At 46.2% G+C, this 24,750-nt stretch overlaps 1 protein-coding gene across 1 annotated transcript in view; it reads left to right on the top strand.

Annotated features, from left to right (window-relative positions):
- The first annotated feature begins 12,029 nt into the window (after window positions 1-12,029).
- Window positions 12,030-24,750, top strand: part of LOC308486412 (sulfotransferase 6B1-like) — an 18,097-nt gene continuing 5,376 nt past the window's right edge. Inside the window, exons 1-5 of the mRNA XM_081023245.1 lie at window positions 12,030-12,292; window positions 15,454-15,638; window positions 18,676-18,802; window positions 22,836-22,930; window positions 24,518-24,701. Of these exons, the coding sequence (XP_080879371.1) occupies window positions 12,148-12,292; window positions 15,454-15,638; window positions 18,676-18,802; window positions 22,836-22,930; window positions 24,518-24,701 (736 nt within the window). The 5' untranslated portion in view covers window positions 12,030-12,147. The remainder of the gene's footprint in view (window positions 12,293-15,453; window positions 15,639-18,675; window positions 18,803-22,835; window positions 22,931-24,517; window positions 24,702-24,750) is intronic.

Below are 24,750 nucleotides of genomic sequence, written 5' to 3'. Positions count from 1 at the left end.
CCAAAGCAGAGGGTTTGTTTCGTGACTCCGTTACTTCAGATGGCAAGGAGAAGTCAGGGCTACCATTCAAAAAGTGATGAGGTCCAGCACTCTCGAGATGCTCAGGTTAACAGCACCCTCAGAACAGACACTCATTCAGAGACCTGAGCAATGCCGTAAGAGGCATTTATAATATTTTAACTAAGATTTAGATACTGCAGTATTTGAAGCAAGAATTTGGTAATATTCCAGGTTATGAATTTTTTCTCTTTTTTTCTTTATATCTTCAATTTTTCCTTTCCTTTCTTTCTTTTTTTATTAGTTTTCATTTTGGAAAATATGTACAAAAGTGTGTTTACAGTGTTATGTATTGTTCTTTGTTTAATTTCTGTTTCTTGAAAAATTTAATAAAATAAAATAAAAAAAGAGAGGCAATGACTGAGTATATAGAATTGTGGAATTGTGGAGTTGGAAGGGGGACCCAGGGGCATCTAGTCCAACCCCCTGCATTGTAGAAATCTGAACTAAAGCATCCATAACGGATGGCCAGCCAACCTTTGCTTAAAAACCTCCAGTGGAAGAAAGTCCACTACCTCCCAAGGGAGTCCATTCCACTATTAAACAGCTCTTACTGTCATAAAGTTCTTCCTGTTAGAATTCCTGCTCCGTGATTGCAGTCATGGGATTTTTGTCTATCACATGATGGTATATGTTGTGACTCCACAGTGTGGGAAGTGACGGAGACAGGATGTTTGTGTTAATGTGTTCCATGAAGTGGGACTATTGTCCTTTGTTCTTTTTCTCTTTGCTGTCTGATGCTAAAGAGAGAGGGAGCCATGTTGCAGTGCTCCGTGTGTGTTTATATGTAAATAAAGTAGATTAGCCAAAATGCTGAATTGCTGGAGTTCTGTTACGCAACTGCACACACTCTGCTGATCCCTAAATGTGCCGGTGTCGGTTGGCATCAGTCGCTGTGATGTTTGGGCTGAAGAAAGCTTATGAAGCTCCCGAATGATCGACCAGGAGGGAGAGAACATGCCAGTCGGGCATGTGTCTCTGCCAGGGTCCTACTCGAGTGTAGGCTGAACTCCTGACACTTCCTGGTGTTTAGTGGAATCTCCGCTGGTTCAAGTTACTGTACAGAAGGCCTTAGGTCTCATCCATCCTACTTCTATTTAAAAGGATCACAACTGGGTCAGGAAGACCTTTGCAAAAGAATGTGGAGAGCTGTTGCTTGTTGGAGTAGACCAGGATGGCTAACCTATGCTCCCCGAGGCGACTCCCATCACCCCGTCCATTGACCCTTCTAGCTGGAGCTGATGAGAGTTGGATCCTGACAACATATGAGGGTCTGTTGGTCAGCCACCCCTGGAGAAGACTCTACTGAACTAGAGGGACCAATGAGCTTGGGGTAGAGTAAGGTAGCTTCCTACGGCAGCCCAGAGATCTTCTCTCCCTCCTGCTTCTCTCTGACATCACAGCAGCTAAGCCAATCACAAGCAGTGCATTATAATTTAGATAGGGGCGGTCTCTGGGTGGGGTGGGGGGGTCTGATAACCCCACACTTCCTTCGATGTTGGGTGAATATTCTGAGCAATCGCTGAGCAAGATATGCACCTCCGTGAAATCGCAATGACGGTGTGATGCACAATTAAGAAAACCATCTTACTGGTTTTCTGTGCCACAGTAGTCACAAGGAAAGAGAGCGAGAACAGGCATGGGTCCATTGGTGAGTAAAGAGGGAGCTGTTGTAATGCAATTGTGTCTCTGCTCCTAACACATCTGTCAGAGGAGAGCCAGGTTGTCGCAGGAACCCCCCCCCCCAATCATTCAGTTTGTACAAACTCCACACACACACACACACACACACACACACACACACACACACAAGACATAAGCTACGCTTCTGTTATAAATTCATAGAAAATCAACCATACATCGGATCTGCACCGTTCCACTTTTATTTTACTCCATGAAGGAAGGACTACAAAATGGGGAAGGTTTGATACAGGCCACCCATAATCCCTTGAGCATACCAGCACATACACAGGAGCCCTACCCAGTTGCTATGCCAGCCCTGATGGTCCTAGACAGAAGACCATCAAGGTCACAAAGAACTTGCATATGGGAGTGGATTCAACACAGACTGGAACAAAGGACAATGATCAGATCTTCCCTCTGGGGGCAGGAAACTGCCAACTCCCTTTTGTCCTCTGGAAATGACTCATGGGGAGGGGGAGAGGAGGAACCAGCCAGGTGACAAGATACTCAGGTTACCTCCACAACTCCTCCCTCGACCCCTCCTTTTTGTGATGTTTCAATGATGTAGTCATGATGTAATTGTGATGTAGTTCTAGGGGTGTAGTTTGGGGGATTAGTAACTAATAAAAGTTGGGGTCTTCCATTTTGTTTCACCTGGTGGCAGGTGGGAGTCCTGTCGCGACAGTCTTCAATAAAGACCAAGCCTACTGGCGGCTGTTTTGCTCTGGTATTCCTGGCTGGTGTCCTTGTTTTTTTGTCCAAGGGAGCCCTCGGATTTCTCCGTTAACAAAGTGAAATACAGACGAGATTTGTCTCATCTCGATCTCCTTCCTGCAGGGAACATTGAAGATGTTGGCGGCAATTGATCAGAACTAAGCAAGGAGCCTCTTGATGGATCAGCCAGGCTTGTTTACCAGAATAAAGCCGCCTGCTTTGTCCTGCGCAGCTGCAATTTCACACATCAGAAAGAACAGTGAGGGAAGAGATAGGTCAAATGAACCCGGTCCTGCCTTTGGAATCACATCAGCCACAAACGACACACCAACGTGGTTCACCTTCAAACAAGAAGAAGGAAAGCAGGGGGGAACTTTGTGTGGTCAACTCCCGTGCCAGATTTTCCTTTGACATTTCCCCCCCTCTACATGATTCCCATGTTGTGTGACAGGCACATGAGAGTGCTGCGAAAGAGCTCCTGTTGTTGTTGTTTAGTCGTTTAGTCATGTCCGACTCTTCGTGACCCCATGGACCAGAGCATGCCAGGCACTCCTGTCTTCCACTGCCTCCCGCAGTTGGTCAAACTCATGTTGGTAGCTTCGAGAACACTGTCCAACCATCTCGTCCTCTGTCGTCCCCTTCTCCTTGTGCCCTCAATCTTTCCCAACATCAGGGTCTTTTCCAGGGTGTCTTCTCTTCTCATGAGGTGGCCAAAGTACTGGAGCCTCAGCTTCACGATCTGTCCTTCCAGTGAGCATTCAAGGCTGATTTCATTAAGAATGGAGAGGTTTGATTTTCTTGCAGTCCATGGGACTCTCAAGAGTCTCCTCCAGCACCATAATTCGAAAGCATCAATTCTTCGGCGATCAGCCTTCTTTATGGTCCAGCTCCTAGAATGCTGCAAAGAAAAGGGGGAAAACCCCTCATCCAAATCCACAACTGAATAACTAAACTCTTATCTGTATACATCACAGAGGAGTGTGCCCACTGCATCTCTGTATGATGCCTTGGCCTGACTGCATTTCCATCTTCCCTTGGCTAGGAGAGGTTGCTGGACTGCAATTCCCAGAATCCCTGCTTATTGGCCATACTGGTTGGTCTCAACAACGTCTAGATTTACAGGCAGGCAAACTCGGCCCTCTAGAGGTTTTGGGGCTACAGTTCCCATAATCCCTGACCACTGGTCCTGTTAGCTAGGGAACATGGGAGTTGTAGTCCCAAAACATCTGGAGGGCCGAGTTTGAGGAAGCCTGGTCTAGAAGGTCACAGGTTCTCCTAGACTGAGACTACAGGAAGAGGTTGTTGGCCACTAGGTGGCAGGCATCGAGCCCCCTGGTCCCGTGGCAATCCTAAAACTCATTTGAATATGTTAAAGCAGTCAGATAATGTGATTTACTCGTATCTGTGCAAACATTTGATTGTTTGGGAAGAGGAGGAAGTGCTATTGTACACAGCCAGGGTTAATTGCTTTTCATCCATCGTAAAACTAATCAGCTGGTGAATTAAGGAGAGTGCTTGCATTTCAGTCAGAAAGATTATGCAAAATCCCGAAGTTGTAAGTGTGGGACGGTTGCTTCTTTCCCTCTCTCCCTCCTTTCTCCTTTTACAAAGTTTCAGGGTTCCCTAGGTCTTCCCCATCTCAAGTATGGATAATGTCATTTTGGCCCCATAATGGTCCACACTAGGAACACTAAATTCACTGTTAGCATGAAGGCTGCCCCAATCAAAGTAGGGAAATGGTTCGTTTTCCTATTTCCTGCATTGGAAAATACATTATATATGGGGAAATTGCTTTGCAGAAGGTTGCCCACAAAGATGTTTATATTCAGAGAAATTTGCACTAAAATAGACAAATTCACGCTTCCTTACTCAACAACAGCCCTTGACCACTTGGAAAATAAGGCTGGAGTGAACTTCATAAAAAAAAAGAACTTTCCTCTTTAGATAATTTTCAAATGCATTTTTTCTCTCTCATTAATTCATAGATTCAGGCAGAGGGCCTTCTTGGTAGTGGTGCCCGCCCTGTGGAACACCCTCCCATCAGATGACAAGGAAATAAACAACTATCTGACTTTCAGAAGACCTCTGAAAGCAGCCCTGTATTGGGAAATGTTAAATGTCTAATGTTTTACATTTTTAAAAATGTGCTGTAAGCTGCCCAGAGTGGCTGGGGAAACCTAGCCAGATGGGTGGAATATAAATAATAAAATTATTGTTGTTATTATTATTATTCATAGAATTGCTCATCTGGAAGGAACTCCAAGGGTCAACTAGTCCAACTCCTTGCAATGCAGGGATTACAGCCAAATAATCCCTGATATATGGGCAGCCAACCTCTGTTTAACACACACACACACACACACACACACACACGGACGGTTCAGCACCTTCCAAGGCAGTGCATTCCATTGTTGGACATCTCTTACCATCAGAAAGTTCTTCCTAATGTTAGTTGGAATCTCCTTTCTTGTAACTTGGATCTGTTGGTTTGGGTCCTACCCTCTGGAGCAGCAGAAATCACGTCTTCCACGTGACCACCCTTTAGATATTTGAAGATGGTGATCATATCATTTCCCAGTCTCCTCTTCTCCAAAGCTAAACATTCCTAACTCCCTCATAAGGCTTGGTTTCCAGACCCTTTATCATCTTGGTTGCCCTTCTCTGCCCATGTTTCAGCTTGTCATCATCCGTAAATTGTGGTGCCCAGGACTGGACACAGTATTCCAGGTGTGGTCTGACCAATGCAGAATAGAGTGGTACTACTGCTTCAGTGGTATCTTGGTTCTCAAACTTAATCCATTCCAGAAGTCCATTCCAAAACCAAAGCGTTCCAAAACAAAGGCGCCCTTTCCCATAGAAACGGATTAATCCGTTACAGACTTTTAAAAACAAAGCCTAAAACAGCTATCTAAAGGGACACGGGTGGCAATGTGGTCTAAACCACTGAGCCTAGGGCTTGCCGATCGGTGGTTTGAATCCCCGTGACGGGGTGTGCTCCTCTTGCTCAGTCCCAGCTCCTGCCAACCTAGCAGTTCGAAAGCATGCCAGTGCAAGTAGATAAATAGGTACTGCTCCGGCGAGAAGGTAAACGGTGTTTCTGTGCGCTGCTCTGGTTTGCCAGAACTGCCTTAGTCATGCTGGCCACATGACCCAGAAAAACTGTCTGCGGACAAACGTCAGCTCCCTCGGCCAGTAAAGCGAGATGAGCGTTGCAACCCCAGAGTTGTTCGCGACTGGACTTAACTGTCAGGGGTCCTTTACCTTTACCTTTTTTTACTATCTAATGAGACCATTGATCCATAAAATGAAAGCAATAATCAATGTACTGTACTATAAAATAAATAAGACAGTATTGTATATGATAAAAAAGTTATTATTTTTTTTCTTACCTGGACTGATGATAGTTGTTGTTTGGATGGAGGGCTTTTATCCATTTCTGCAGTGACACAATCAATCAATCAATCAATCAATCAATGGCTGAACTAGGTTCCACACAGTCACAAAAACAAATTAACTGAAAAAGCCTTGAAAACAAAAACACAAAATAAATAGCAAAAACAAAAGTGCCAAATTCTGTACAGTGGTACTTTGGGTTACAGACGCTTCAGGTTACTGACGCTTCAGGTTACAGACTCCGCTAACCCAGAAATAGTACCTCGGGTTAAGAACTTTGCTTCAGGATAAGAACAGAAATTGTGCGGCGGTGGTGCGGCGGCAGTGGGAGGCCCCATTAGCTAAAGTGATGCTTCGGATTAACAACAGTTTCCGGTTAAGAACGGACCTCCAGAACGAATTAAGTTCTTAACCTGAGGTACCACTGTATTTTAAAATGATTCCCTTTTCCCTTTTCCTGAAGAACAACAGTTGCTAAGACTGCCCAGAGTGGTCTCACCTTTAACTTCTTATATTTAGTCACTCCCCTATTTTCTCCCAGGCCTTTATGAAACATGAAATCCGAAACAGAGACAGTAAACAAAGATCTCATCACAAACTCACGTGGATAAACCTACGTCATCTGCTATGACCGAGGGCCTGTCAACACCACCAGGAGATGAGTGTTGGGTCCCTCTGACGCTCAATAGATCTATAACGGTCCCATAATAGGCATGTCTAAGCTTAAGATGTTTTCCATCAGCAAAACAAAAGTCACTCGTAGCTCCTATTTCCCCTCCACTTCTGGCGCTTTCCATAATATTTCAGCCGCCGATACCTGCCAGGTTCCACACCTGGGAGCAAGTATACCTGTCAATTGTAATCGAAGCCATGTGGTGGATCTGCTTGGGAGCAGATGTTCCTTGCCTCCATCCTTCAAACAGAAACAGTCGCCGCTGTGCTGTAAGCCTGTGGCAAAATTTTGCAGATGTGGCATTGCTCAAAGAGCTGCTTTTCCTTCCTTGCCTTCCTTTGCTTTTCTGAAGCTCAGCGAACCAAACTGTGGTCCGGGCAGGGACAGCGTCATGGATTAAAAGGGTGTAAAATTGTGGAGTAAAATGGAGCCTAACTCTAAAACTACAAGGCCCATTATTAGTGTGGCCAGTGGCGTGTGGCCTGACCACAGGGAACGGTATAGGTAAAGGTAAAGGGACCCCTGACCATTAGATCCAGTTGTGACCGACTCTGGGGTTGCGGCGCTCATCTCACTTTATTGGCCGAGGGAGCTGGCGTACAGCTTCCAGGTCATGTGGCCAGCATGACGAAGCCGCTTCTGGCGAACCAGAGCAGTGCATGGAAATGCCGTTTACCTTCCTGCCGGAGCGGTACCTATTTATCTACTTGCACTTTGATGTGCTTTCGAACTGCTAGGTGGGCAGGAGCTGGGATGGAGCAACGGGAGCTCACCCCATGGCAGGGATTCGAACTGCCGACCTTCTGATCGGCAAGTCCTAGGCTCTGTGGTTTAACCCATAGCACCACCCACGTCCCACACAGGGAACGGTAAGAACCACATAAAGGGGAAACTGATGGCTGACGGTTAAATTGAACAAACAACTCCCTATAAGGTACAAGGAGGGTTCTGACATGTATAGTACAAAATGGATTGAGTAAATTGTATTTCCTGGACTGCTGCTGGAAGTGAGATGGCGAAGTGCTGGGGTGGCAGGAAGTGGTTGGATGAACAGCTAAGATGCTGTGTATTTGTCTTATTTTTTTTAAAAAACAAAATTTTATTTGATTTTCCAAAACATAAACATACAACAACAAAATGAATTCTGAATCTAATTATCGAGATTACTCTGAATCTCCTGACTTCCCCCCATCCCTTCCATGGGTCCCATTGATCCTATTTTCAATTGCATATCAATGCTTCTCCAGTTGTTGTTTTTTAGAGCAATGAAAACCTAGACAGCATCTTAAAAAGCAGAGACATCACCTTGCCAACAAAGGTCCGTATAGTTAAAGCTATGGTTTTCCCAGTAGTGATGTATGGAAGTGAGAGCTGGACTGTAAAGAAGGCTGATTGCTGAAGAATTGATGCTTTTGAATTATGGTGCTGGAGGAGACTCTTGAGAGTCCCATGGACTGCAAGAAGATCCAACCTACCCATTCTTAAGGAAATCAACCCTGAGTGCTCACTGGAAGGACAGATCCTGAAGCTGAGGCTCCAATACTTTGGCCACCTCATGAGAAGAGAAGACTCCCTGGAAAATACCCTGATGTTGGGGAAGATTGAGGGCACAAGGAGGAGAAGGGGACGACAGAGGACGAGATGTTTGGACAATTTTCTCGAAGCTACCAGCATGAGTTTGACCAAACTGCGGGAGGCAGTGGAAGACAGGAGTGCCTGGCGTTCTCTGGTCTATGGGGTCACGAAGAGTTGGACACGACTAAACGACTAAACAACAACAAAGGTTATCTATACATTATATTACAAGTGTGTTTAAAATCCTGCTAATGTTTTGACCTGTTTACAATAATTTTGTATATACGTTATAAGCATTTCCCATTCTTTTTGAAATTTCTTGTCTTCTTGGTTGCTGAGCTTCCCAGTTAGTTTTGCCATTTCAGCATAGTCCATCAACTTGGTTTGCCATTCTTCTCTGGTCTGGGTTGTTTCTTCCTTTGATCTCTGGGCTAGTAACATCTGAGCGGCTGTTGTCGCGTACATGAACAGTTTCCTCTGGTCCTTTGGGAAAGATGCTGTATATTTGTCTATATAATTTTGTCCTGATGGAAACGCTCTTGCAGACTCTTTGGACTCTTTCCTGTAATAAAATCTGGTTGATTGGGAATTTGATGTAAACCTCCATACTTGAACCCCTACAAGGGATTTGCCCCCCATAGGAGTTGTCTTGAACGGTCCCCAATTCTGCTTTAATGGAGACTCTCCATTTTATTTTTAAATGTCTTGGGTATAAGAGTGGTGCATACTTAGAATTTATTTATTTATTTTAAAGCACGGCTCAGTATCAAAGGTTTGGGGTTATGTACTGAAGTTCTCACCCTGGGCCAGCAGGGGGATACTGTAGATAGTTTTCACTCAGGTCCACATATGCAAATAGGGGATTGAAGGTGACGTTCAGTGATTGGATAGTTACAGAAAATGGTTACAGTTGCATTGTAGTGGAGCTCTATATAAGCAGGCTGGCTGAACCCTTCAGTACAGTTCTGTTCTGGCCTGTGAATAAACAAGAGCTGTTTGAAGAATCACTGTGTCATCTGATATGTTCACCCACAACTTAAGATTTGAGAAATTCTGGCCTAGTGCAGTTTTAGGGACACAATTCATCTCCTTCTTCCTGAAAGAGGAGTTTATGGAATTCACCTGAATCCAGACATGAAATTGCCCTGGCATTGTAAAGCTACTGTTCTTTATCTCGGACTTCACACGTATTTCCTCCTCCGTTTAGTACATTATGCAAAACTAATGGGAACACGGTGGCATGATTGCAGTATTGCAGATTAGCAAGTGTCTGATTAGGATGAAGACATCTCATTGAACTGAATGCCCTTCCATCGGTCTTTCTCCAACTTTTTGACGTTGGCCCCAACTTCTAAGCTTACCTTACCTTCAGGGGCCCCCAGAATTTGGCACCAACAACCTGCTTCACTGGAAGGGAAGAGAGGAATTGCAGGGCAAATGCCAGGAAATGTAGGTGTAATGAGTATGGGTTGCTCGTGCGTAAGTTGCCGCCTCTCCAGGCTTTGTTGCCTTGCTAAACCTTTCAGTCTGGGCAGCCCTTCACTTCGTGGCTGCCTCAGTCGCTAGCAGAATCCGTCAGTGGGCGTTTCTTAAATCTTTTCCAACATAAAAGTTGTTTGACACCCAGTCTCCTCCTACTCTCTCTGCGTGGAAGTCTTCTGCGCAGGGTGGGCGTGGGTAGCGGGGGACCAGTGCTCTCCCCGCTGGTGTCCGGTGAAGAGTCCTGGAGCCCTCTCGCCGATTCCCCCATCAGCCCCTCCTTATCCCTGGTGTAGCGCTGATTTGCTTCCCCATCTGCGGAGCTGCCTCTCTCCCTGCTGGGCCCTTCTCCAGCATCATTTGAGAGCCTTCCCTCCGCCTCTAGCTCCGATGTCAGTTCCCTGACAGTAGGCTTAAAAGCAGGGCTTTTTTTCAGGTGGAACTCAGTTCCCGCACCTCTCAGGTGGGCACCATTGCCATTCTAACAAGAGAGGTATTCGTGGTGAGTTCTGGCACTTCTTTTTCTAGAGAAATAGCACTGCTTAAAAGGTTGTGCTTCAGACTCTCCAAGTGTCCCTATTTTCCAGGGATAGTCCTGAATTTACAGAAGTCATCCTGGTTTCTGATTTGATCCCAGAATGTCCCGCTTTTCCTTAGGACATCCCTATTTTCATTGGAGAAGTGTTGGAGGAGATGGTAGGAAGTCCCTGTGGAGTTATCTGACCCCCGAGCCATATGAAGGCAGCCTTGTATAGGGAAGTTTTAAAATGTTTAGTGTTTTATTATGTTTTTACAGTCATGTAAAGGTAAAGGGACCCCTGACCATTAGGTCCAGTCGTGACCGGCGCTCATCTCGCTTTATTGGCCAAGGGAGCCGGTGTACAGCTTCCAGAGGTCATGTGGCCAGCATGACTAAGCCGCTTCTGGCGAACCAGAGCAGCACACAGAAACGCCGTTTACCTTCCCTTATCTACTGGCACTTTGACGTGCTTTTGAACTGCTAGGTTGGCAGGAGCAGGGACCGAGCAACGGGAGCTCACCCTGTTGCAGGGATTCGAACCGCTGACCTTCTGATTGGCAAGTCCTAGGCTCTGTGGTTTAACCCACAGTGCTACGCTTCAGGATAAGTAACATACTTTTTGCTCTATAAGACGCACCCAACCATAAGACACACCTAGTTTTTTGAGAAGGAAAACAAGAAAGCAATGCAAAGCCTCCTGAGCAAAGAGGCAGGAGCGCTCCGGCTGCCCTCAAGAGGCTTTGCGGGGCTATCTCCGAAGCCAGGAGAGCAAGAGGGATTGGTGCGTACCGATCCCTCTTGCTCTTCTGGCTTCAGAGATAGCTGCGCAGCCTGCATTTCCTCCATAAGATGCACACACATTTCCCCTTACTTTTTAGGAGGGGAAAAGTGAGTCTTACAGAGCAAAAAATACGGTATTTCCAGATTGCGCTCTGGGAGACACGGAAGTAACGGAGCACATTACTTCCGGATTTCACTGCTCGCGCATGCGCAGACTGTCAAGATGATGTCACGGCATGCGCGGAAGTGGCAAAATGCAACCCGCGCACGCGCAGACGCGCAATCATGTCTTACGTTTTGTTCAGGATGCGAATGGGGCTCCGGAACGGATCCCATTCGCATCCCAAGGTACCACTGTATATATATTGGAAGCTGCCCAGAGTAGCTGGGGCAACTCAGTCAGATGGGCGTAATAATAATAATAATAATAATAGAACAGGACATCCTTCTTTTCATCAGAGAATTGTTGGAGCGTAGGCTCCTATCCTCGCTGACTAGGGATGGGCAAAATTGGCAGTTTCACTTATCTATGCTGCTTATTTTTTTCATTGAGATCTGCCCTCAATGCTATCCTGGGCAGCAGTCACATCCTTTGAAATTAGGAAAATACTTTGTATTGACTCCATTGGGTCCATCTAGCTCCATACTGTCTGCACTGACTGGCAGCATCTCTCCAGGCTTGGAGATGCTGGGGGCTGAGCCTGGGACCTGCCTACCAAAAGCAGGTGCTGTGCCACCGAGCTACGACCCTGCAGGAGAGTGCGCTTGCCGCTGGGCACCACAAATTCTCCAACTTCATTTCCTCCTTCAGGATTTACTGTGACGGGAGAGAACACAGTGCATTTCTACAGAGCTATGGTGCTATTAAGGACACACACACACGCTCATTAGGAACTCATTAACAACACGCCACTCACACCAAGAGCCCCATTTGTTAATGAGTGCACCGCAATCATTTGTGCAATTACAATCCTGGTTATTTTCCACTGTTGCGTTTTCGCTCATTTCTGTGCCAGAAGCCAAGTTTCAGTGAACCACCTCCCGGATTTGCTGTTTATCTGGATAACCTTTCTGTTGCTTTGCATTTATTGTAATCCATAAAGATAAGCCCCCAAATGCCTCTTCGAGATGTTACAAAGTGCATAAATGGGTCTTTTCCAGCTCCTTTCTTGCTCAGTCGCTGCTAATAATTGCTCGGCTGGCCAGAGGTTTCCTTCTCTCCTGGTTTGGGAAGAAGCGTCCAGTTTGACTGAGACCACCCCCAAGACACCAGATGTCGTCGCGCAGTGAAGACGATCTCATGCACACTTTCAATGGCATCACTTTCACCATCAGGACTTCACCCGAGCTCTTGAAATCCCTGGACACATTTGACGCTAGAGAAGATGACATCCTTTTGGTTTCGTACCCAAAGTCTGGTAAAGTCTCGCTTGATTTGGAATGGGGAAAGAATCCTAATCTACGCCTTATTATTCCAGGCTTAGTTAACTAGAATAAGAAATTCTGTGTGAGCGAGAGAGAGAGAGAAGCAGAGAAGAGAGAAAGTGGGATTGAGATCCATCTTAAGGGTGTACCCCATAAACTGCTTGCTCTTCTGCCACCGCCCCCCATGAAAGCTTGACTCAGAGAAGCGATACCAAAACTAAACCAGAAAGAGCTGCGGTGGTCTCATTTGTTTGTTTATTTATTTAAAGCATTTACATGCCGCTCTTTTGCCAAAAAGCCTTCCCAGTGCAGCTTTCAAAAATCAGTAGCGAGATAGTCCCTACGCCTCAAGCTTACAATTTAAAATACACGGCACAAGAGGAAAAAGAGATGGAGAGGGAGGAGGAAAAATGCAGATTGTTACACCTGTTCTTAAGGTTACAGTTCTTATAATATAGTCCCGTATAGTTCCGTCTACAGGAATACTGGCTGTCTTTGAGAGTAGCCTCCTATGTCCCAATCAGATCTGGTTTTTGACAACTCATGGTGGGATCACGAGACCAGTAGGGCTGGTAGTTAATGTGCAAAATATCCTTTGTATTGAATCTGTATTTGTTGTGAATCCTCTAGGAAAGGTTTTTTTAAAAAAAAAACAACACTTGACTTTACTCCCCCACCCCAACCCCTGGTATGACTGGATTAGTCAGCTGGAAGACTTAATTGCTGAGTAAGTGTGCAATTAATCAACTCAAACATTAATGGGCAGCTTTAAGGACTCATGAGTTAATCATGCAAGTCATTGGCCTCACTGTCAATTGTCGGAAGCGATTAACAAACTTTGTTCATAGAGTCAATCAATGACTCCATGATGACAACACTCTACTTCCACTGGGTCAGAGACACAATGCTTTTCCAGTTTCTGGTACAGAGATTGCTGTTGCGCTCAGGATTTGCTATTATTATTATTATTATTATTATTATTATTATTATTAGCTTCCCATAAGTATCTCACTGGCCACTGTGAGAACAGGATGCTAGGTAAGATGGGCTAAAAGAGTGTTCCCCAAACTTGGGTCTCCAGTTGTATTTGGACTACAGTTCCCACCATCCCTGACCACTGGTCCTGCTAGCTATGGATGATGGGAATTGTGGTCCAAAAACAGCTGGAGACCCAAGTCTGGGAAACACTGGGCAAAAGCATACCATGTTAAAGGCCAGGTAGAATAATTGATGGCAGTATATATGTTCATTCTTCTTTTAGCCCTGAAGTAGTCTTGGAGATGCGGGAACAGCCTTTAAAAAAAGATTCAGCAAAGCCGGTTTGCATGAGTACACCAACCATGAGGTGCAGTGAGGCCTCAGGGCGGCAGGTTCCTGCTCACTAATGAGGCAAGGTGCGCTGCCTCTGCTGCCCGAGCTTGTGGGATTTCAGCGAGATCTTGCGTGAGATCTTGTGAGATTTCCTACGATATCCTGCCAGAAGATAACCTTGGGTTAGCAAATATTAGAAACTAATAAACAGTAGTATTTAGATAATGTTTGGGATGCGGGTGGCACTGTGGTCTAAACCACAGAGCCTAGGGCTTGCTGATCAGAAGGTCGGAGGTTCAAATCCCCGCCATGGGATGAGCTCCAGTTGCTCGGTCCCTGCTCCTGCCAACCTAGCAGTTCGAAAGCACGTCAAAGTGCAAGTAGATAAATAGGTACCGCTCCGGCAGGAAGGTAAACGGTGTTTCCGTGCGCTGCTCTGGTTCACCAGAAGCGGCTTAGTCATGCTGGCCACATGACCCGGAAGCTCCCTTGGCCAATAAAGTGAGATGAGCCCCGCAACCCCAGAGTTGTCTGCAACTGGACCTAACGGTCAGGGGTCCCTTTACTTTTACCTTGGGATACGAAGGGAAAATACAGAACTGTCTGCAGAACTGTGCCAGACAATAAATTAGCCACCATGCCACACAGATAACAGAGGCACGGCTGTGGAGTCGCTGTGAGGCTTAAAAATGGCAAATTGATGTGGAGAACTGAACTCAAAAGAGTGGAAAAATGAGAAACGGATAGAAACTGAAACTGACAGATCTACCTCTCCCTAGTTGGTACTGAGCTATTGCAAGTGACTTGCAAGGTTTCCTTTGCACAGTAATTTTGAGGAGCACCCTCACGTCCACTGCGGTTTGAGGAATGTTCTCCTCCTGCCCCAAGGGGGGGTGTGCGTTTAGGAACCATATCCCTTCCCAGTTAGGACAGGATGAGCTCCCACTATCAGTAAACGTACAGGGAGCCCTTTAAAAACCAAAGAGCCTGCAAAACCTTGCTTCTTTCTCTTGTGGAGCAAATTCCAGCATTCAGAATTTCCCCCCTTCTCTTCTTCAGAAATGAAATCAACCAGATCCAAAGTTGCTAGTCAAACAAACCCATCCTTTTACTTCGGGTTTCATCAGCTTCATTGCTCTTTAGAGAGGAGCATCTTCAAAATAAACCCACTAAGGTTCCTTGTCCTCAATCTGCCTCAATCTGGAGGCAATTATTTCTTATCCTTGGCAATTAGACCGTTTATGGTCCTCCTGTGTACATAACCTTCATCACCCAGTTTATAAAGCCATATATATTCAACACTTTGCCGGTACAGTGGTACCTTGGATTACATACGCTTCAGGTTACAGACTCCACTAACCCAGAAATATTACCTCAGGTTAAGAACTTTGCTTCAGGATGAGAACAGAAATTGTGCTCTGGTGGCGCAGCGGCAGTGGGAGGCCCCATTAGCTAAAGTGGTGCTTCAGGTTAAGAACAGTTTCAGGTTAAGAACGGAGCTCCGGAATGAATTACTGTATTTTTCGCTCTATAAGACGCACCAGACCACAAGACGCGCCTAGTTTTTTGAGGAGGAAAACAGGTAAAAAATATTCTGAATCTCAGAAGCCAGAACAGCAAGAGGGATCGCTGCGCAGTGTAAGCAGCAACCCCTCTTGCTGTTCTGGCTTCTGGGATAGCTGCGCAGCCTGCATTCGCTCCATAAGACGCACACACACATTTCCCCTTACTTTTTAGGAGGGAAAAAGTGAGTCTTATAGAGCAAAAAATACGGTAAGTTCTTAACCCGAGGTACCACTGTATTGTTCATGCTTTTTTCCCTTTCTTTTCTCCTCTCCCGCAGGCACTCACTGGCTTGCCGAAATCCTCATGCACCTCTACGCACCCAGAGTGTCTTTAACACCCCCAATTGAATTTGGAGATCTTTCCAAACTGGATCAACTGGACCGTCTTTCAGGCAAGAGAATCATTCCAACCCATTTGGACGGCTACATGCTGCCACCTGCTTTTACACTCAAGCAATGTAAGGTGAGATATGGGCAGGGTATTATTTCAGGCACTGGGGAGGAAATAAATAAATAAAAAGGTTCCCGAATGAGCCGCCCAGTGAAATCTGGTAGGCAGCCCTGGTTTTGCAGCTAGGTACGCATCTTGATCTCAAAATGATATTTTTACAAGCCTCCCCAAACTCTGCCAAGCAGTGCATGAGATTTCTCGGGTCTTGGCCCTCAACCAGAATCTGCATCTCTTCAAGGGAGAAATAAGGCGCAGCAGAGTCTGCATTATTGTTGAAAAATAATAATAATAATAATAATAATAATAATAATAATAATAATAATAAATTTTATTTATACCCCGCCCTCCCTGGCTAACACCAATAAAATCACAGTAAAAACATAATAGGAGGAAAGTGGGGGGAACCAATTTAAAATACAGGTTAAAATGCAATTTAAAATGCAGCCTCATTTTAAAGTAGCCGATAAATCAAGACCATAAGGGGAGGAAAACATAAGGGTCAGACCGAGTCCAAGCCAAAGGCCAAGCGGAACAGCTCTGTCTTGCAGGCCCTGTGGAAAGATGTCAAGTCCCGCAGAGCCCTAGTCTCTCGTGACAGAGTGTTCCACCACGTCGGGGCCAGTGCTGAAAAGGCCCTGGCCCTAGTTGAAACCAATCTAACCTCCTTGAGGCTTGAGACCTCCAAAGTGTTATTTGTGGACCTTAAGGTCCTCCGCGGGGCATACCAGGAGAGGCGGTCCCGTAGGTACGTGGGTCTTAGAAATTTATTAAAACCTATTTAAAACCACATTTATTAAAACCTATTTACAACTTGAATGCAGATGAAGGGAGTGCAGAGCTTACAGCAGGAGCAGTTTGTCCTTCCTCGCTCCCTGGCGTTGCATTCAGAGCCATCCCACAAACTGCCTCTGCTTCTCGCCTACACAGCACCCCATTGAATTCTGCCCCATTCGTTCCCAGCAAACCTTGAGCTTTCAAAAAGGACAACTTTTCCTGTGACATCATGCCCCTGTCACCTTGGCCACCTGCCAATTCTCCTGTTTCTTTACACCTCTGGGGGTGGGGGTGAGACAGTTCTTTTGCATTGCCAGTGGTCCTTAATGGCTCAATACAGTTGTACCTTGGAAGTCAAACGGAATCCGTTCCAGAAGTCCGTTCAACTTCCAAAACATTCGAAAACCAACTCGCGGCTTCCAGGTGGCTGCGGGAAGCTCCTGCAGCCAATCAGAAGCTGCGGAAGCCCCATCAGATGTACGGGTTCCAAAAGAACGTTCACAAACCAGAACAATCATTTCTGGGTTTGCGGCATTCGGGAGCCAAAACATTTGACTCACAAGGTGTTCAACTTCCGAGGTACCACTGTACTTTGTTCCTCATTGTTCCTTAACAGACTCTGGAACCCTAGCTGTAACAATATGTTAACGGAAAACTAACTAAGCTAAGTTTTACTCAGGGTAAAAGGTAAAGGGACCCCTGACCATTAGGTCCAGTCGTGGCCAACTCTGGGGTTGCGACGCTCATCTTGCTTTATTTGCCGAGGGAGCCTGCGTACAGCTTCTGGGTCATGTGGCCAGCATGACTAAGCCGTTTCTGGCGAACCAGAGCAGCATACGGAAACGCTGTTTACCTTCCTGCCACAGTGATACCTATTTATCTACTTGCACTTTGATGTGCTTTCGAACTGCTAGGTTGGCAGGAGCAGGGACCGAGCAACGGGAGCTCACCCCGTCACGGGGATTTGAACCGCCGACCTTCTGATCGCCAAGTCCTAGCTAGGCTCTGTGGTTTAAGACACAGTGCCACCCGTTTCCCTTTTTTACTCAGGGTAGACCCACTGAAATGAATGATCAGGGGGCTGGGGGCTGGACTAGATGTTTCTCATGATCCCTTCCAACTCTACAATTCAATGAATCAATGATTCTATGATCAGGACTAAGGGCTCAGCCATACTTCATTTTGTGCCCTGATTTGTAGGTGCACGCCTGTGCTTTCCAGGGTCTGAGTCAGGTCACTCTGCTTTCCCTGGGGAAAACCTGCCATTTACTGCTGAATTGGAACAAACATAAACCCGCAAAAAACCCTGATTGACGTTTATTCCAATTCAGTGATAAACAGTAGGATTTCTTGGTGGGATGAAAACCCCCAAACGCTTGGACCTGTCGCTGAGAAGCATGTGCACGCACAACTTGTGGCACAAGTCTGGATAAGCCCTTGGCTACGATCAATCATTTCAACAGGTTTGCTTTGAATGAAACTTATCTCTGCTGTGATTTGGGGGGAAGACAGTAGCCCAGCAGTAGAATTCACACTTTGCCTTGCAGGAAGTCCCAAGATCAATTCCTGGCAGCTCCAAGTCTCCAAAACTCACCACTAGTCAGTATAGTCTTCAGCATTGATTGGGGATGATGGGACTTGTAGTCCAACCACACAAGGTTGTGTGTGTGTGTGTGTGTAGGTGTAGAGATCATATTGAGCACTAGCTGGTGGCTGGTGCACCTTGAGACCGATATGGCGGATGCTAGGCAGGGGTCTGCAAGGTTTACCTCACCTGGGCCGGTTCACTCCAGCGGAGATCCCTCCATGGGCTGGATCACATGCACCCCCACGATTTCTGTAGTCTACAACTGCACAAATGCGATTTCCAGCATCTGCGCATGCACAGACATGATTTCCGGTGCCATGGAAGCGAGTCCCCGCACCTCGCTTAGGTGTGCTGGTTTAGCACAGCGTGCAGGGACTCATCGAACGGGTGGCTCGGTTCGGGGGCTGCTCGTGGGCTGGTTAAACGACCCCCGGGGGCCGTTTGTGGGCCATGGGCCTTAGGTTGCCTACCCCTGTGCTAGGGAGACCAGAAATTGGTGGCTCCATAGTCAATGTTAGGCAGATCTACTCCCTGACTGGTTGTAAGAAGGCAGGCAGGTGGGGCATTGAGGGTAGTGGGGGCGAAGCCCCATTCACTCTAACTGAGCAGCTTCCCATTGGCCTTCCCATTGGTAATAGAGCACCTTTCAATGTCACTGCCTTATTAACGTGTTGTCTTCATTTGCAGGCTATCTACATCATCAGAAACCCAAAAGACATTGCGGTTTCCATGTATCATTATTACAGAGACAATCCAAACCTCCCCACCGTTGATTCCTGGCCTGTTTTCCTGGAGATGTTCTTAAGAGGAGACGGTAAGAAGACTGAATAGCACCTTTCCTCTCTCTCACCTTGCAAACTCTAGTGCATAGTGACAACCCCCAAGTGAAAATAATACGAATTTCCCCTCCTTGGTGGCTGGCTGTATTGCTGCAAATGAGAGAGGAAGTTAAACGCTTCTGAAGACCGGTTGTTGGAAACCTCTGGAGGAGTGAGTGCTCTTGTGCTCAGATCCTGCTAACTGGTTTCCCACAGGCATCTGGTTGGCCAAGGTGAGAACAGGATGCTAGACCAGGTGGGCCATTGGCCTGATCCAGTAGGGGTTCCTTACGCTCCTGGTTTCCCAAGAGATCATCAGCTGGATTATTGGCTTCGGTTTCCTGCTTGCTCCCCAGAAGCTCCAAGTCCTTAGAGGGTTTTTGGACTTGTATATGTAGAAACCCCCTACCTTTTGTTTAGTCGTGTCCTACTCTTTGTGACCCCATGGACCAGAGCACACCAGGCACTCCTGTCTTCCACTGCCTCCCGCAGTTTGGTCAAACTCATGCTGGTCTCTTCGAGAACACTGTCCAACCATCTCGTCCTCTGTCGTCCCCTTCTCCTTGTGCCCTCCATCTTTTCCAACATCAGGGTCTTTTCCATGGAGTCTTCTCTTCTCATGAGGTGGCCAAAGTACTGGAGCCTCAGCTTCAGGATCTGTCCTTCCAGTGAGCACCCAGGGCTGATTTCCTTCAGAATGGAGAGGTTTGATCTTCTTGCAGTCCATGGGACTCTCAAGAGTCTCCTCCAGCACCATAATTCAAAAGCATCAGTTCTTCGGCTATCGGCCTTCTTTATGGTCCAGCTCTCATTTCCATCCCCCTACCTTAGGTTGGTTATTTTGGAATGTCAGATCCAAGTTCTGAAGACCACAATGCAGACACTCTGATTGCAGCTGCATTAACCCTCGGCTGAGGTCAAGGGCATGAGGCCCTGGTTCCTGTTATCAAAACATTGGTCACATCATTTTACTGCATGGCTGTAAAAAGAAAAAGAAAAAAAAGCTCCCACAAAGCTGGAGATCCAAAGATCAACCGAGCAACAAATTGAATTGGTGTCATTAACAAAGGAACGCAAATTGACGCTGTGATTTGTAAGATAAGGATCAAAATAGTAATTTGAAGTGTGACTTGAGAGGCCTTCCTTTCTTCCTTTTTGTTTTTTTTTTAATAATAAGATTTAAAGGGAGATTTTTTAAATAATAAGATTTAAAAGGTTACAAAAAGAGAAAATAGAAAACAGCATATTAAGCAAAAACAAAACATCACATCACAATAAGGGGGGGAAAACAAAAAAAACCCTAGAAAAATAAAAACAGTTAGAAAAAAAAATAAATACAATGAACCTTCCCATAACTTATCTTTCATTTGCTTGTTTCCTTGACCTCCTCACACCTCCCTTTTTGTATTCTAGTTCAGTTAGCTATTTCAGGAAGTCCTTTCCATCTTTTCCAGTTTTTGTCCTATATTTTATCTTAGTATAATGTAACTTTACTTTCCCTCCTTTCACCAATTTAACAATCTGTTTTTTCTTATCCTTTCTTCCTTTTTGTACCATCGTGGACTTGATTTGACTTAAATGCAATAAATGGACTTAGCTGGATAAGACAACCGGTCCATTCTGCACTTGGGCAAAAAAAAAAAAAAAAAAAAGAGGCACAAATACAAGATGGGTGACACCTGGCTTGAGAGCAGTACATGTGAAAAGGATCTAGGAGTCTTGGTTGACCACAAACTTGACATGAGCCAACAGTGTGACGCGGCAGCTAAAAAAGCCAATGCAATTCTGGGCTGCATCAATAGGAGTATAGCATCTAGAGCAAGGGAAGTAATAGTGCCACTGTATTCTGCTCTGGTCAGACCTCACCTGGAGTACTGTGTCCAGTTCTGGGCACCACAGTTCAAGAAGGACACTGACAAACTGGAACGGGTCCAGAGGAGGGCAACCAAAATGGTCAAAGGCCTGGAAACGATGCCTTATGAGGAACGGCTAAGGGAGCTGGGCATGTTTAGCCTGGAGAAGAGGAGGTTAAGGGGTGATATGATAGCCATGTTCAAATATATAAAAGGATGTCACATAGAGGAGGGAGAAAGGTTGTTTTCTGCTGCTCCAGAGAAGCGGACACGGAGCAATGGATCCAAACTACAAGAAAGAAGATTCCACCTAAACATTAGGAAGAACTTCCTGACAGTAAGAGCTGTTTGACAGTGGAATTTGCTGCCAAGGAGTGTGGTGGAGTCTCCTTCTTTGGAGGTCTTTAAGCAGAGGCTTGGCAACCATATGTCAGGAGTGCTCTGATGGTGTTTCCTGCTTGGCAGGGGGTTGGACTCGATGGCCCTTGTGGTCTCTTCCAACTCTATGATTCTATGATTCATTTAAGGCAGAGTTGGGGAATGTTTATTTTTATTTATTAAATTCCTATGCTGCCCTTCACCCGAAGATCACAGGGTGGTTTGCAATATAAAAACACAAAAATACATACCGTAAGTACAAACAGAAACAATAGCACCCCTGCCCACAATATTATTATTATAGATGCTGCTGAACTCCAGTTCACATCAGCACCAGCCAATGGTAAGGGATGATGGGAGTTGTAGTCCATTTGCATCTGGAAGGCTGCAGGTTCCATACTCTTGCCTGAAGGACTGGTAACTGTTCACAGCAACAGATAAAGTGTAAAGGGCAGGGGAATCTTTGGGCCTCTAGATGTTGCTGAGCTATGATTTCAATCTGGCCCAGACAGTATGGATAATGGGAATAATAATAATAATAATAATAATAATAATAATAATAATAATTTATTATTTATACCTCGCCCATCTGGCTGGGTCTCCCCAGCCACCCTGGGCGGCTTCCAACAAAGTATTAAAATACAGTGGTCTGTTAAACATTAAAAGCTTCCCTAAACAGGGAATGTCTTCTAAAAGTCTGGTAGTTGTTGTTCTCTTTGACATCTGATGGGAGGGTGTTCCACAGGGTGGGTGCCACTACCAAGAAGGCCCTCTGCCTGGTTCCCTGTAACCTCACTTCTTGCAGTGAGGGAGCTGTCAGAAGGCCCTCAGCGCTGGACCTCAGTGTCCGGGCAGAACAATGGGGGTGGGGACGCTCCTTCAGGTATACTGGGCCGAGGCCATTTAGGGCTTTAAAGGTCAGCACCAACACTTTGAATTGTGCTTGGAGACAACATTATTAGTCCAACAACATTATAGTCCAACAAAATCTGGAAGGTGACATGTTCCCCACTCTTGTCCTAGACTATAGGACAAGACTTTTTATTTTTATCTGTCTCTCCTCTCCAATGGATTGAGTGGGCGAGACCAATAGCGAACCCAATTGTCAAGAAGGCAGTTTCTGAATGTGCCGTAGAGGGAAGTCAAGGGCAGATGGGGCTCATCAACCTGGGAAGAGAACTCATCTAGGTGAAGGAAATCCTGACCCCAAACATCCACTGCCTTGTGGAATATCTTCGGGAGAAGAAAAGGCTAAGCAGAGTCCCTAAGAAGGTTGGATGGTGCCATGTACGCCTCCTTCCATCAACTTCTGCAGCCAAGCTGGTGCCAAACGTCTTGCTCTGCTTTCCTTTGAATCACAGGTCAAGAGGGGAGTCTTGTCGTCTGGGTATCCCAAGACCTCCATACACACTGACAACGCAGCAATTTGACTTCACCCTCAGAGGTTCACTCCATTGTCTCTCGAGACAAACAGATGCCAGCAACCTCTCTGACTGGGTACTGAATGGGTGGAGGCCTGAAAGAAGCCAAAATTTGACTGTGGCTATACATAATCTTTAGTAGGGCCTATCTTCCTCTTGTATGAGAATTTCACTCTATCCTTCTGGCTGTGCAGAGTTCATGGAAATTTATGTATTTATTTTATTACATTTACACTCAACCTTTCCTCCATTTTTCTCCCCTCCCCCATTTTATGTTCACGACAGCCCTGTGAGGTAGGTTAGGCTGAGTGGGAGATTTGAATGCTGGTCCAGCAAATGCCTCCAATAATAATCTCATTTTTGCTCTCCCTTCCTAGTTGTCTGCGGATCCTGGTTTGATCACGTCTTAAGCTGGGAGAAACACACCGATGACAAAAACACTCTGTTCTTGTTCTACGAAGACATGAAACAGGTAAAACTAAAATCTGCCTTTTTCCCAAGTAGGAAGAGAAAAGCAAGGCAAATCTAAACTAAGCAAACTCCTAAATTCCTGTGAAAATTAAATTTATGATGCTCAGGTAGCAAACAGTTAAAAGACATTTATCCCACCTTTCCTCTCAAAAAGATCAGAGTAGCATATGTGATCCTCCCTCTACTTTGACCTGAATTGGGAGCAGGTGGCACTGTGGTCTAAACCACTGAGCCTCTTGGGCTTGCTGATCAGAAAGTCGGCGGTTCGAATCCCCGCGACGGGGTGAACTCCCGTTGCTCTGTCCCAACTCCTGCTAACCTAGCAGTTCGAAAGCATGCCAGTACAAGTAGATAAATAGGTACCACTGCAGCAGGAAGGTAAACAGTGTTTCTGTGCGCTCTGGCCTCCGTCACAGTGTCCCGTTGCGCCAGAAGCGGTTTAGTCATGCTGGCCACACGACCTGGAAAACTGTCTGCGGACAAACGCAGGCTCCCTCGGCCTGAAAGCGAGATGAGCGCTGTACCCCATAGTTGTCTTTGTCTGGACTTAACTGTCCAGGGGTCCTTTCCTTTAACTTTTTGTTACTTTGACCTGAACAACAACCTTGCGAGGTATGTTAGCCCCAAAGGTTACCCAGTGAGTTTTGTGGCTGAGTAAGAATTTGAACTCAGGTGTCCTTTATTAAATGCCCACATGGCATCCTGAGAGGGAATAAATGTCGAATGTTAAGTTGTTCCCCCACTCATATGTCCTTGCAAGGTAAATAAAGGTAAAGGGACCCCTGACCATTAAGTCCAGTCATGACCGACCCTGGGGTTGCGGCGCTCATCTCGCTTTATTGGCCGAGGGAGCCGGCGTACAGCTTCCGGGTCATGTGGCCAGCATGACTAAGCCGCTTCTGGCGAACCAGAACAGTGCACGGAAACACCGTTTACCTTCCCGCTGGAGCGGTACCTATTTATCTACTTGAACTTTGATGTGCTTTCAAACTGCTAGGTTGGCAGGAGCAGGGACCGAGCAACGGGAGCTCACCCCGTCGCGTGGATTCGAACCACTGACCTTCTGATCGGCAAGTCCTAGGTTATATGGTTTAACCCACAGCGCCACCCGCATCCCTTCCTTGCAAGGTAGCACCTGTGTTAATGCTGCCAGCAGAGCTTGGGCGATTCAGTACCAGAAAGATGGGTGGGAAGCTTCTGTTCTGCTCATCTTTATTTAGGCATGACAACCAAGAATTAGCTGAGTTCATCAGTGCTTCCTTCCTGGTAATTCTGTAGAACAGAAGTGGGAAATCTGTGGTCCTCTAGGTATTATTGGACTCCCATCTCCCTTTATTCCCCAGTCAGCTTGGCCAAGGCACAGGGATGATGGGAATTGTATTCTAGCAAAATCCAGATTACTTCCTCGGGTTCTTCCATGATTCAGGTGCAAAATTGTGCCTGCTTCAAAAACCCCTCCCAAACCCACCCATAGCCCTGCCCAGTCTTTGCCGAAAAGCACAAAAAGGCTACGATTTGGTGTGCTCCCCATTCACTTCAATGGAGCAGGTGCCTGCAGGGGTCATCCTCTGCTGCTTTCATCTCCCAGGACCTCCCAAAGGTTGTGAAGAAAGTCAGTGCTTTCCTGGCGCTCAACACCAGCGAGAGCAGGATCCACGAGATCTGCAAGAAATCCTCGTTCAGCGAGATGAAAACCAACACGGAGAAGGAGAACGATCCGAACCACACGGTCTGCACGCTCACGTCCAACCGGAAGCTGGTATTCCGAAAAGGTAAGGGGAGGCGGAGGAGGGCTGAGCAAAAACTGGTCCATTTCTGCTT

This window comes from Podarcis pityusensis, assembly GCF_964106645.2.
Source record: "Podarcis pityusensis genome assembly, chromosome: 10".
In the NCBI taxonomy this organism is placed as follows: Eukaryota; Metazoa; Chordata; class Lepidosauria; order Squamata; family Lacertidae; genus Podarcis; species Podarcis pityusensis.
The sequence above is the reverse complement of the archived record's forward strand: the minus strand, read 5'-3'. Positions and strand labels throughout refer to the sequence as shown.